Source organism: Panulirus ornatus, chromosome 55, assembly GCF_036320965.1.
Source record: "Panulirus ornatus isolate Po-2019 chromosome 55, ASM3632096v1, whole genome shotgun sequence".
In the NCBI taxonomy this organism is placed as follows: Eukaryota; Metazoa; Arthropoda; class Malacostraca; order Decapoda; family Palinuridae; genus Panulirus; species Panulirus ornatus.
The window spans coordinates 24,130,668-24,145,420 of record NC_092278.1 but is presented as its reverse complement, the minus strand read 5'-3'; the positions used below and the strand labels follow the sequence as shown (position 1 = coordinate 24,145,420).

The window sequence follows — 14,753 nt, the reverse complement described above, 5'->3', positions numbered from 1 at the left end:
TGTTAACTCAAGCAGGCGACTGTATCACATGGCATGAACACGCTGTCGTAAGTAAACTTTTTTTAAGTTTGTTATACTGTATTTTGATTTTTCATTTTGATATTTTTCATTGCATTTTATACACATATTCATTAATCTTTGATAACTCTTATTCAAAAGAGACCTTTACAGACATATCTTTGCACTATTATACTTATTTACTATTCTCCCTTCTCTTATCTGATAAATGACTCATTGTATTCAGTTGTACCAAAAGTTTATTTTCAAAGAAAGTAACTGTTGTTTTTTTAGATACGTAGGCAGTTTACTTTATAATGCACCAATATTTTCAATAACTATAACTCTCAGAAACTGTACTGACAGTGCTCAGATTTGAACTTGGGTACTAACGTAATTGATATAACTCATCTCTCTCAGTAGACACTGCTATATGAATGTATATATGACAGCTTGTGTATGGAGGTGAGTGGATGTGGTGTTTCTTCATCTGTCTCCTGGTGCTACCTCACTGACATGGGGTGGTGATGCTGTTTCTTGTGAGATAGGGTAACACAGGGAATGGATGAAGGCAGCGAAATATGAATATATACATGTTTATATATGTATTCATATGTTGCAAGAGGTCATAGTGGTGCGCATGATCTAGTATACACATGTATGTGTATGTATATGTCTGTAATGAAAGGGTAAGAGATGTGTGGTAATAAAAAGTGTGTGGTTGAGAGAGCAGAAGAGGGTGTGTTGAAATGGTTTGGTCACAAGGAGAGAATGAGTGAGGAAAGATTGACAAAGAGGACATATGTGTCAGAGGTAGAGGGAATGAGGAGAAGCTGGAGACCAAATTGGAGTTAGAAGGATGGAGTGAAAAAGATTTAGAGCAATCAGGGCCTGAACATACTGGAGGGTGAAAGGCATGCAAGGAATAGAGTGAATTGGAACAATATTGTATACTGGGGTGGATGCGCTGTCAATGGGGTATACCATGGAAAGTTTTGTGGGGCCTGAATGTGGAAAGGGAGCTGTGGTTTGGGTGCATTACACGTGACAGCTAAAGACTGAATGTAAACGAATGTGGCCTTTTTTGTCTTTTCCTTGCGGTACTTCATGCACTTGCGGGTTGGGGGGGGCTATTTCATGTATGGCAGGGTGGCAACAGGAATGAATGAAGGCTGCAAGTATGAATATGTACGTGTATATATATATATGTCTGTATGAATATGTATGTATACATTAAAATGTATAGGTGTATATGTGCGTGTGTGGGTGTTTATGTATATGCACGTGTATGTGGGTGGGTTGGGCCATTCTTTCATCTGTTTCTTTGCGCTACCTCACTAATGCAGGATACAGTGGTTAAGTATAATGGGGATAGGGGAGAAAGAATACTTCCCACGTATTCCCTGCGTGTCGTAGAAGGCGACTAAAAGTGGAGTGAGCGGGGGGGCTGGAAATCCTCCCCTCTCATTATTTTTTTTTTTTTTTTATTTTCCAAAAGAAGGAACAGAGAAGGGGGCCAGGTGAGGATATTCCCTCAAAGGCCCAGTTCTCTGTTCTTAACGCTACCTCGCTAACGTGGGAAATGGCGAATAGTTAGAAAGAAAAAAGAAAATATATATATATATATATATATATATATATATATATGCTGATTGCTGAAAAAAAAAGAAAGGAAGCATGGGAAATTGGATCACTTGTTAGGTATTTATCAAGGCCATTATTTTCTTTCGCCTTAATCACTGCTTCATCATTTGCAGTAGTGACTTCTGCAGATTGTTGAGAGGTACGGTACATCAGAGCTACCAAAAGATTATTTTTTAGTTTTTATTAAAACGAGACCACAAGCTGTGTGTGTCCTTTAGAACCATCAGATTCAACATTTTGATTTTCCCATCGATGGGATGTATCAAAAATGTGATATCATGTTTTAGGAACTTACTCTGTTGTAAAGGATTAGTTGGTTATACTTAGGAATTAGGGAGCGGGGGGCTGGAAATCCTCCCCTCTCTTTTTTTTTAATTTTCCAAAAGAAGGAACAGAGGGGGCCAGGTGAGGATATTCCAGAAAAGGCCCAGTCCACTGTTCTTAACGCTACCTCGCTAACGCGGGAAATGGCGAATAGTTTAAAAGAAAGAATATATATATATATATATATATATATATATATATATATATATATATATATATATATATATATATATATTTTTTCAATTTTCCAAAAGAAGGAACAGAGAAGGGGGCCAGGTGAGGATGTTCCCTCAAAGGCCCAGTTCTCTGTTCTTAACGCTACCTCGCTAACGCGGGAAATGGCGAATAGTTTGAAAGAAAGAAAATATATATATATATATATATATATATATATATATATATATATATATATATATATATATATATATATATATAATATATATATATATTACTTAGTGTGTCTTCCATGTTAGCGGGGTTTTGCAAATAGACAGATGAAAGAATGGCCTAACCCACCCACATACATATGTATATACATAAACGCCCACACATGCACAGAGTTTGTATGAACATTCTGCCATTCAGCTTCCTAAATTTATGTAGCCTGTTTACATTAAGTGTCCTCAGTCATTTTATCTGATTCATCCACCAATCATATACTACAGAAGTAATTCCTCGCATCTTTTCTATCAAGTTTTTTTTATCTATTTCTAGTTATGTCCTCTGGTTGAAACTTTAATTGCTACATCTCTGGAAGAACTGTTCACTTTCTACATCATCAGTCTGTTTTAAAAGCTTAGAGGTTGTGATCAGGTCACCCCTGACTCATATGGATGACCTTCCAGAACTTTGTAAGAGTGTATTAGTGTGCATGAATTTAAGGGTGTATGAGAGTGTGCTAGTGTGGATAACCATGTAAAAATATATGAGAGTATGCTGGCATGGGTGAGCTAGCTGTTAGTGTGAATGAGCGTGGTGGGGTGTTTTTATATTAACATGAATCTCTTTGATAATGTGTATGCGAACATAAGTGGATAATCATTTACACACATGAAATTATTTATTTGTACTGTATGGGAGGGAAATTTATACTCATGGTACCCATCTCTTCAACATTCTTTACTGTCATACAACTTCTTAAAAAGTTATGTATGTTTTTTTGCATTAACCATGTCCTCATTCTGTTCCATTCATCCCACACTTTTATACTGTAAAAGTACTCACTTACATCTTCCTTAGAAAGGTCTCGCTTAATTTCATGTTATATCCTGTGTTTGCATTTAACACTACATCTCATAAAGAGCTTTTCACTATCCACATCATTGATGTGGTTTGAAAATTTGTGGAAGGGTGCTAGTATGGATGATAATGAGTGTGTGAGAATGCTCGAATGAGTGATGTTGCAAAGGTGCGCACCTGTGTCCCTGTGGATGATCAAGTATTGTTATAATGTGTCAGTGTTGGCTTCTTGAATTGGTAACATGAAAATTACTTATAATGAAATGTATACATTCATTTGCATTGGAATAAGTTTCTTAAGATATTGGTGTATTTTTGTCTTACAGTGAAGTTCATGGAGTTTAAAGAAAGTTGAAGACCTTAAGTTATGATCATACTGCAGCAAAAAACAGCTTAAATAACTTTGCATTAATTGTTTTGTGTGACTTTCTTTAGACTTAATTAAGACGTATTCTGTGTTCCCCTTTTATCCCTGTATTTTCCTGTATAACCCTTTTTTTCAGGGTGTGCCTTTAATGAAAATTTCATTAATTACCTTTTCTTGATATGGGATTAAACTCTTAATTTGCCCTGTAAATAGCTATAGTTTTGCTAATGCATCTATTTTTTTTCCTACTATATTGATGTTGTAGAGGCTTAACTTATTCATTTATTTTTTGTTGTTGTTTTTGTTGCACATTTCCAATAGCACTTGCTTTTAGGCAACTAGTAGATCACCTAGAAAGACTAGTGTGAGTTTTAGCTACCTTATTATTGCTTTTCATTATCCATAAGGTATGACTTAGTAACAAGAATTTATAAATCATTTAAGGTCTGCACTTAAAGCTAAATATTTTAACTTTATAAGCATTAATTTAAAAGTTTGTTATTAATATCCAGAATAATCATTGCCATTACTATTAATGCAGTCACATACTAATATTTACAATTGTTAGAGCAAGCATCATGTGCTTTACTCATGTGATAGCCAAAGTAAGAGGCAGAAATTTTCTGCAAATGTTTAATTTTCTACAGTTCAGTCCTTAATGCTTGGTGTTGAGTTAGTATGCAGAATTTCTTGGGGAATTCTTGTACCACCAAGCAGTGACTAAAGGAAATAGCATACATGATTAATAGGCTTTGAGCTTTTAACATTTTATGTTGGATAAGATTTTGAATTGTCAGTTAATATTTTATTTTTTTGGAAACCACTTGCGTATCCAGATCCCTCACGTGTCCACAGCCACACAACTGAAAGACAATGCACCAAATCATCCCATTTGCTGCCACCACCCTGAAAACAAATTAGAACAGACAGTAATAACAGTTTTGCAATACAATCCATGAAGATAAATGTACTTGTCACTAACAGCAACATAATCAACACATGCTTACCTACTTCCACTGCATACCCTACCAGATTCACTTCGCAACTTCTGAACCTCACCAACACCTCTGTGGAGGTTTCAGTACCCACCATATTGCATGGCTCAGTCCAGGATCCAAGGGGTGAAATTTCTCTTGAGCCAACTGCATTGTTTCATCACCACTGACCTGTGCAAACAACAGACAAACTCCCAACCCACAACCCCCAGCAGCTAATCTTACCAGACATCACTTTTTTGCACACAAGCACAGCATACAGAGACAGCCTGGAGCACTCTGAACAAACTATCCATTAACCATTTACTTATTCAGTTAAAAAAAAAAAATGCCATAAAAAGACATGCCAAAAGAACTTAGAAATATAATCCAAACCTCTGATTACAAGTTGCAAACCTCTTACAACAAAGAAACTAGCTCAGATAAAACCACACACTGTCTATAGAAATCACAGAATGAATCCAAACTCTAAACAACCTTATCACAAATCTCATTACTGAAGAGCAAACTCCTGACTGGCATGCCATCCTGTACATAGCAAACCACAGTATCCACAGCATCCAACTGGCATGCATTAAACAAGAGCCACATCAACCCTGCCTCCACACATGAAGCACATCTGACCCAGTCCAAATTATCTAGATACCTCATATCCCAAAGAACATAAAGACATACTCCGAAAACACTACTCATAGATCAGCCACAAACCACCTATACCTCAAAACAAGAAATTTATGACACACACAAAGTCCATCCAGAAATTAGTGCTCACCTACCCATCACTACCTCTGACAAGTATTGCAAACAGAACCTTAAATAACTCCCTTAAGCAGGGTCAAACAACATATCAGACTTTCACATAAAACACTTTGGCCCCATTGTAATACTATCTTATGATAACCTCAGTTACTCCTGGCTACACAAAAAAATCCAACATATCTGCAAACTTCCATACATAGTACCCATTCTGTTTCTTCTCTTACCACTTTACATCTCTAATGTCTTCAGTATCCAGTCTGAAAAACTGATCCATAACAGAATCAAGTTCAACATCCCACTCTTGCCTACTTTTTTTTTCCACCTGTCACTCGACTACTGTACAACACAAACCTCACAAAAACATACCATACATGGCTTCAACCAACCACAACCCCCTTCCCTCACAGTGGCAGTAGATCTCAATGTAGTATTTGATACTGCCCTCCAAGTATATCATTACATAAAAAGATATTTGACAGCACCCTTCACAACTGTGACAAAAATTGGTTGACCAACTTCATAGCTGCCTACCAAGCCAGTCACTCACAAAGGCTCCATCCCTAAAATCTTAAAATCTCTTCCTGAAAGACCTTCCATTACCCCCTGCAGACCAAATTATGTATGTCCTTTCATGTAAAGATAACCTTGCAATCACTTCACTACTCTCACACTACAGAAGCAACAACAAACATGCAACACTACATTAGGTACTTATTTGGCTTTTCTACATTAGTCTTCAGTCACCCTTTTAGCCCCAGACAGATTTGAATCCAACCTGCACCCTCCCATTGCCTTGAATGGCCAATTGCTCCCACTCAACAAAACACTACCTGTTCTGGACTTTACATGATAAATACATGAAATTTTACCCTTACCACAAACATCTTACTATAATGGAGCAATGGCTTGGACATTTACATATCTGTGTGAATGAAGTAAGTAAGTCCCAAACAAAAGAGAGAGGTTTGGTAGTAAATGGATTATGTGAAAGTTGAAGAGGTTGTCCTGAAATGGCCTGTACATATGGAAAGGATGAGTGAGGAGAGGCTATGAGGGGAGGGGGTATACATGTGGAAGTGAGTGGAAAAAGGAAAAGGGGGAAACCGGGGAGGAGCTGGAAGTATGGAGCAAAAGGGGCTTTGAGTGTTCGGGACCTGAACATGCATCAGGGTTTGAGGCATGCATAGGATGGTACAAATTGAAGTGATTGGGTATACAGGAGGTGATGTGCTGTTGGTTGAACCAGGGCAAATGAAGTAGTTTCAGGGGTATCATGAAAGGGTCTGTTGGACCTGGCTGTGGAGAGGGAGCTGTATGGATAGGGCACAGAGAGATGAAAGCAACAATGAGAGTGGGATATGATGCAAGTTTGATGGAAAGACATGTTTATTGTCGATTAGCCTATCTGCATATTTTTCAGTGTTGCTAATGCAACATGATGAGAAGCAGCAGGTGGTAAACAAGTTCCTTGCTGTGTGCAAGAAAAGAATTAAAAGTAAATGCTAAAGGTAAAGTGATGATCTTTGAATGGAGTGAAGCAGTAGAATGTAATGTTTTATAGAATCATTCAGTCCAGTAAGCTGAATTTATAGTTCCAAAACTAGGAATAATGGTGAACTGTTGAAGAGGTGAGAGTCTTAAGTATTTCAAACTGTTATTGTGCAAACATGGTTCGGTTGAGATATAAGAAAGAGCATTCCAGAAAAGTGTTTTGAAAGGGAAAAAATTGACGAAATGTAAAAATGGCACTGAAGGCAGCTACATTCTGCCAGCCACAATATGTAAATGTGGACTTGGGTTGAGTTGATGGTTCTAGGGTTCTGGATATTAGAGCTATTTAAAGGATGCTAGCAATTGTACCAGATGGGATGGAGTAAGTAATGGAGTAGTGTAGAGTTGTATATATACAGAAATAAAGATATTGAATGTGATATGGAGTGGTTATAGAGAAATACCAAACTAGCTTAATCATGAGGAAAGGATTCATGATGATAGGTTTGTAAAAAATACATTCATAGGATTGAATTAGAAGGAAGTAGGATGTGGAAAAACAGCTCCTTTAAGGGAAAAATGAGAAAGTACGTTGCTGAGGGAACTCAGGAGAACTGAGGAGGTTGCCATAACTTTGACCCTATATTTTAAGAATGAGAGATAAACTACATTATTGGTTCACAGCAGCGTCAGGGAAGCCAGCACAGTGATACGGGTGAATGGATGATTGGAGCTGGCAGTCTAGGAGGACCAAGCAGCTTGGGGGGTTCTGTCATGGCTGCTGATGTCGCTGAGCTTCAACACAAACTTTTAGAACAGAGACTGAGGCAGCAGCAGAGACAAACAGAGGAAGATAACCGCTGGCTTGCAAATGAGGAGAATAATATGGTGAGTGCTTACTGTCAAATATTTACCATTTTAAATGGTAGTCTGGACAGACATGTTTCCAAAATTTATGAAGTATGACTTAAAACCACTATACTTAATTGTGTACTATACTTCATTGTGTTTGTGGTTTATTCCTTGATACTTGTAACCATGTCTCCATGGTTGTTTAATTTGTTTATGGATGGGGTTGTTAGGGAGGTGAATGCAAGAGTTTTGGAAAGAGGGGCAAGTATGAAGTCTGTTGTGGATGAGAGAGCTTGGGAAGTGAGTCAGTTGTTGTTCGCTGATGATACAGCGCTGGTGGCTGATTCATGTGAGAAACTGCAGAAGCTGGTGACTGAATCTGGTAAAGTGTGTGAAAGAAGAAAGTTAAGAGTAAATGTGAATAAGAGCAATGTTATTAGGTACAGTAGGGTTGAGGGTCAAGTCAAATGGGAGGTAAGTTTGAATGGAGAAAAACTGGAGGAAGTAAAGTGTTTTAGATATCTGGGAGTGGATCTGGCAGCGGATGGAACCATGGAAGCGGAAGTGAATCATAGGGTGGGGGAGGGGGCGAAAATCCTGGGAGCCTTGAAGAATGTGTGGAAGTCAAGAACATTATCTCGGAAAGCAAAAATGGGTATGTTTGAAGGAATAGTGGTTCCAACAATGTTGTATGGTTGTGAGGCGTGGGCTATGGATAGAGTTGTGCGTGGGAGGGTGGTTGTGCTGGAAATGAGATGTTTGAGGACAATGTGTGGTGTGAGGTGGTTTGATCGAGTAAGTAATGTAAGGGTAAGAGAGATGTGTGGAAATAAAAAGAGCGTGGTTGAGAGAGCAGAAGAGGGTGTTTTGAAATGGTTTGGGCACATGGAGAGAATGAGTGAGGAAAGATTTACAAAGAGGATATATGTGTCGGAGGTGGAGGTAACAAGGAGAAGTGGGAGACCAAATTGGAGGTGGAAAGATGGAGTGAAAAAGATTTTGTGTGATCGGGGCCTGAACATGCAGGAGGGTGAAAGGCGGGCAAGGAATAGAGTGAATTGGATCGATGTGGTATACCGAGGTTGACGTGCTGTCAGTGGATTGAATCAGGGCATGTGAAGCGTCTGGGGTAAACCATGGAAAGTTCTGTGGGGCCTGGATGTGGAAAGGGAGCTGTGGTTTCGGGCATTATTGCGTGACAGCTGGAGACTGAGTGTGAACGAATGGGGCCTTTGTTGTCTTTTCCTAGTGCTGCCTCGCACACATGAGGGGGGAGGGGGATGGTATTCCATGTGTGGCGAGGTGGCGATGGGAATGAATAGGGGCAGACAGTGTGAATTGTGTGCATGGGTATATATGTATGTGTCTGTGTGTGTATATATATATGTGTACATTGAGATGTATAGGTATGTATATTTGCGTGTGTGTGTGTACATTGTGTATGGGGGTGGGTTGTGCCATTTCTTTCGTCTGTTTCCTTGCGTTACCTCGCAAACGCAGGAGACAGCGACAAAGCAAAATAAATAAATAAATAAAAAAAATACTTGTAACCAAACGTACTCCATATATTTTTCTTGTGGAGAATTGTCATTTTCAGCATTACCTAAAGGTCCACCACTAGGAACCCTCTTGGTCGTACTGCTTTCTTTTTTCAAAGAAACAATACTAGATGCCACTTACTTAGCACCATCCTCCTCTGATATTAAAAATAATATCAAAATTTCCTGGTGGAGTAATGTGAAGTACAGTCATCTTCATGCCCTTAGCAGCAAAGCAGAGGGGCATATTAGCTTACTCTTATCTGTTTTGATTTGATTCATTCTGGAATAACAATAGTTATAATAAGAGAAAGAAGAATGATTACATATTTTAAACTTGCTCTTCCTACTTAAGCAGAGTAGTATCAGAGACAAAATGGAATCATTCGCACACATTGGCTTTTTCACTGTCATATATAATGTGAAGAAGAAAAAATACTTTAAATGAGTGAAAGAAGTTTTGGGGTTGGAAAAGGATACTATTGTGCACGAACATTGTGAAAATAAAATTTTATAGAGCAAATTGTGTAAACCAGTTATGAAGAAATTATATATGGCATACACTTTAAGTGAGAGGTGCTTATTAATTTACTTGAAATTAAGAACCATTTATTGATGATATGGTTCATTGTTTTTTCCAGCTTAATTCCTCCAAGCAAAGAGTACAGTCTGATGTTTACTATTTGCACACATCCGTTCTAGACTTTGTACAGATAATTAAATTATGTGGAAAGTACGTTATCAACCCTAGCCAGCACATATCCAAATATAATTCTTGGCTGTATGGAGGAGCCATATTATATTATTATTATTCATTTTTAATCACCATGCATCTTAATATGTCAGATAGTGTATTTATTTGTGTTTCAAATTTCATTCAATTTTTGATATGATGTTCAGCAAAGATATGGTATTACGCTCATCTCCCACATTCCATCCTGTCTTTCTTTGATTTTTTTTTTTTTTTTATTTTAGTTCTTTCCCCAGCACTCCCTCCGACCATTCCACACATGTAGTTATGTCTTAAATCTATATAAGAAACTGAAACATCAGTGGAGTTGTACACATCCTATGACTTTTACTCAAAACTTAAAGGGTAGAAATGAAAAACAAAAGCTAAGGTCATAGCAATTAGATGGTCATCCTACAGCTCATTCCAGTATTTGCAAATTACAATTTCTCTTTCTGAATGAACATAAAAATGCACTATATATAGTAATCCCATAAGACTTAGAGGACCATAGCAGGTAGGCAGTGACTCGTCACTGAGGTGGTGAATGACTGTGTTACATACCTAGTAACTTTTCTTCACCCTTCCCAGTAAACTCAAGTCACACCAGCCCCTACATGCACTCATTTCTAGAACCCTTGTAAGAAATGAAGAATGCTTTAGCCCAGCACTTATGAATACTTGTGATAGAATTTTTCCAAAAGGCAGAGCCAATGCTGGTGTCAGAGAAAAAAAGTCATGGAAGCTTTGACATTAACTTAGGCGCTGGCCCAAGTACAGGCAGTTTTATTTGATGAGAGAAAGGTGTGAAGCATCCTCACATTGTTCTTTTATTCATTTTTCTTTTTTTTTGTGTGTGTGGATATTATGTGACCAAGAACTATGGGAAAACTTTATTCTTGCACATTACTAAATTGCATTTTATAAACTTTTGTCTAGTACTGTCAGTGCAGTTTCTGATTAGGTTTATATTGTCCATATTTTATGCAAAGCCTTTTGATTAATATTTATCTTTCATTTCTGGTATATTCTTACAGAGAAAACGTATGTCTTTTGCCATGAGTGCCTCTGACAAATCTGATTCCGATAGCGATTCTCCAGTAACTCATCATCCTCCCTCCTCCCCTTCTCCGGCACAAACAGAAGAACAAAGAGAGGGATCTGCCACTCCACTCTCCAATGGCTCCAGTTCTGCTGTTGAAGAGCCAAAGATTGTAGTTAAGGTAAGTGAAAGTACTAAACTCTTTTGAAAGCTCAGCTATCACTTTGTAGTTTTATATATTTTCTTCACTTGATGTATATGGTATGTAACATTTACTAGTTCTTCACTTATATTCCACTTAGCACAAGCTGGGGAGATAGGTCATGGTGACTGGTCATCACTGGGAGTCCAATAAGCAAGAAATGATATTCAGAGTACTTGAACATCGTGGCTTTACTATGTAATTGACAGATATGGAAATGTTTTAATTAGTAATTCAGGGGTAATCATCATTTCTTCAAAGGAAGTGAAAATGAAGTGGGCTGTTCATTTGTAATGACCAAAGAATACTTATCTGATAGGTACTAAGAGGCTGTAACTAAATATCAAACCTTTATCACATTTGGAATCTAAAACTGTTGCTTATAATTATCCACCAAAAGCCTCATAAAAGTCAGCTCCTATATGATCTAAAGACTGCTTCCACCCTTTCAGAAACAGTTTTGTTATTCCTCTATAGCTGGTAGATCAATTTGTGTAAATCTCAGCAAGCCTACAAATTTTCCAACTGCATCTTTATACAGATACTTTCAACCAGAGGCTTAGGATCTTGTCTTTTTCTCACTCTGTAAGAGACTTGAAATTCAGTTTTGGAGAATCCATCATATTTTTTTGGTTCACCAGAAAGTTGAGGAAATATAATAACCTTGAAAAGGCTTAAAAATTGAAAGAATTATTTATGTGAGCTCCTCAGGTGGTCGTAGAACCAACTTAAACTCACTGATGCAGCCACAGATACTCTGAACCCCTTCCCTCAGTGAAGTTGGTTTAAACAATAAAATGAGTCTGAATATTTAACCTTCAAAAACATGAAATACACCTTAACAACTGTGAAATAACCTTGCACTGGGTGACAGCAGTGGGATGGAAGTATTGCACATATGTTTTCATTCCAACCACTGATAGACAAATTAGCTTGCCTAAAGGCCCAGGAACAGGGAAATGATGGATATCTTCTGGAGCTAATGTATTTTTATGAGACTTACTGCTTTCTACTATTGGTAATGATACAGCCTCACCAAAGGTGACTTCTAATTCGAAGTATAACTACTTGCAGGTAGAATCCAGTAACACCAGATGGATAGATAGATGGTATTTTATTTATCCTCTACTCAGATGCATAAATTTTACTTGGTTTCTTGAAACAAATAACCAACTCCTGCTACTAAGAATTCATCTGTATGAGTGAAATTTAGGAGCATATTTTGATCAGACTAAAGTTTTATCAGTTTAGTTATCACATCTAGACAAAAAGGCAAATATATTTTGCTTTTTCGTGGTACCATGGATTATTCACCACCCTCCTTGTCAGCAAGTTAACATTAGGAATTGAGCCCTCAAGGAAAAATCCTTGTTTTGCTCCATTTGTTCACATGTTGAGAAACTGATACAGGAGGGGATTATATCCAGGCTACCCATTTCCACCTTTCTTCACACATGTGAGATGAGTTATGTTAATTTTCCTTTATCCCTGAGAATAATGATGGAATACAAAAAGCAGAAATCTGAAAATGAACCAGGTTACTTTTACAATATTTGTCAAGATTGTTCTAGTCCAGATTCACTGTTTAGTGCATGTACAATAGATTTATTGAATACTTTTTGTGTAACCTTCTATATCAAACCATAGATACATATTATATGCAAGTTTATGTAATTATTTCTAGATTGTACTGTATGTGTACAGTACTATACTTTACATGACTGCCTGGCAAGCATCCTTTAGACCTGCCTTTGTTAGACTAAAAATCAGTCCCTTCTCATAAAACTGATTTTTCCAAAATAGAATTGTCAAACATAGGTCTTTAAATAATTTTCAATATGGAACCCTGTGTTTGTTTTGACCACTATTTCTGTTCATGTATATTGAAATTTTTTTCTCTTAACAGCAGGTTGAACCAACGCCAACAGCTGATTTAGACCGTAGTAATGACAAAGTGTATGAGTCAACTATTCATGTTGTAAAAGCCATTACAGCTCTTACTCATGACGTCAAAGAAGGGCAGATACACAATTACCTTGACCATGTCAAAAAGGTTGGGCTAGAACTGAGGGACTTGCTTGCTACAGTCGATGCACTTATTTCAACAATCCCTCCTTCGTCACATAGAGAGGTGAGCAGTTTCAAGGTGGCAATGCCTTTTATTGACAGTCTTCTGCAAGTTGTACAAAATACAAGGATGAGGGAATTGCAGTGTTTACCATCTAAAAAAACAATTAAAAAATAAATGCATTACATGTCATGATTGCATGCTTTTACCAGACCATCATTGGCAATTGTATGCTGAAGATTGGTTATTGTTGTGTCAAGGTTGCAAACATGCTGCTTCCATGCTTGAGGGTTGTTGTCATCTGTTGGAAGGTGTGTAAAATGTGTTTGTTTGCATAGTTTGATTTTGAGATCTAGTTTTTTAGTTTGCCATTTAATAATAGATCAAAGCTTATGACTCCTTTTGTCTTAAATAGATATATTATAGCTTTCTTTTAATCTTTATAATAGATGTAATACTGACTTCCCTTTCATACTTTAATAGATATATATTTCATCCCTGGGGATAGGGGAGAAAGAATACTTCCCACGTATTCCCTGCGTGTCGTAGAAGGCGACTAAAAGGGGAGGGAGCGGGGGGCTGGAAATCTTCCCCTCTCGTTTTTTTTTTTAATTTTCCAAAACAAGGAACAGAGAAGGGGGCCAGGTGAGGATATTCCCTCCAAGGCCCAGTCCTCTGTTCTTAACGCTACCTCGCTAACGCGGGAAATGGTGAATAGTTTGAAAGAAGAAAGGAAAGATATATAAGAACGTTTCTTGAGTTTCTCATGAATTTAACACTGACTCTCCTTTACTTGTTGGTAGATGTCACATTGACTCTTCATTAGTTTTTGATAAAAATAATAACTGGATATTAGCCATACAAAAAAAGTTAGATTGATGTTTTAATTTTGTATTATGCTTTCTTTTGTCACCAGGTTGAGCTGGCTCACAAGGTGCTATCCAAAGACATGACTGACTTGGTACAAGCATATAAATTAGCACAGAAGTACTGTAACACAACATTAGATGAAGAATACCGCAAGTAAGTTGTTATTTTACCCATTCCTTGTGTTAACTTGAAGTTAACCTAAAGCCCACATCACCATGTTTCAGTATGATGCCTTTTTTCCAGTAACTTTCCATTGAATATTGTCTAAATTACATGATGACAAGGAGGTAAGCTAAGTGCTTCTGGTACAGTATAATCCATTCTTAAGAGTTATACTAGGGATATTTGATTAAGAATATAACCCCTCTTAGAACATGAGATTCAGTAGTTCAGCAGAGGGTGGATTTAACAAGATTGGCATGAGCGTAACCCCGCCATGAGCTGAAGCCTAATTATAATGTCTACAGACTAAATGAAAAATGCAAAGAATAGGAAGTAGGAAAGGAGTTTCAGACTGAATTTACCACCTTAAATTAATTACTGGCTCTTTGCACGCTGATTGTAAGCCATAGATGGCAGCCCTTACAAAGGATGAGTCACTGAGGCTGCCTGGAGGCCTCATTAATGCACTAGTG

The 14,753-nt window shown here is 37.5% G+C and overlaps 2 protein-coding genes across 23 annotated transcripts in view; one reads left to right on the top strand and one right to left on the bottom strand.

Annotated features, from left to right (window-relative positions):
* The window catches only part of Fak (protein tyrosine kinase 2 Fak), a 216,925-nt gene that overhangs the window by 199,879 nt on the left and 2,293 nt on the right, over positions 1-14,753 (top strand). For 16 of the 21 annotated variants that reach the window (XM_071693201.1, XM_071693208.1, XM_071693199.1 and 13 more), the window contains 4 exons: positions 7,504-7,704; positions 10,974-11,159; positions 13,087-13,311; positions 14,165-14,271. In XM_071693201.1, the coding sequence (XP_071549302.1) occupies positions 7,504-7,704; positions 10,974-11,159; positions 13,087-13,311; positions 14,165-14,271 (719 nt within the window). Of the gene's footprint in view, positions 1-7,500; positions 7,705-10,973; positions 11,160-13,086; positions 13,312-14,164; positions 14,272-14,753 lie in introns of all 21 variants that reach the window. The other 5 variants (XM_071693206.1, XM_071693207.1, XM_071693191.1 and 2 more) reach the window with 1 other exon arrangement.
* Snap29 (Synaptosomal-associated protein 29kDa) overlaps positions 2,443-14,753 on the bottom strand; it is a 43,164-nt gene continuing 30,853 nt past the window's right edge. The window contains exon 8 of one of the 2 annotated variants that reach the window (XR_011716702.1): positions 2,443-4,477. The gene's annotated coding sequence lies outside the window, so the exon portion shown is untranslated. Of the gene's footprint in view, positions 4,478-13,215; positions 13,354-14,753 lie in introns of those variants that run through there. The other variant, XR_011716701.1, reaches the window with a different exon arrangement.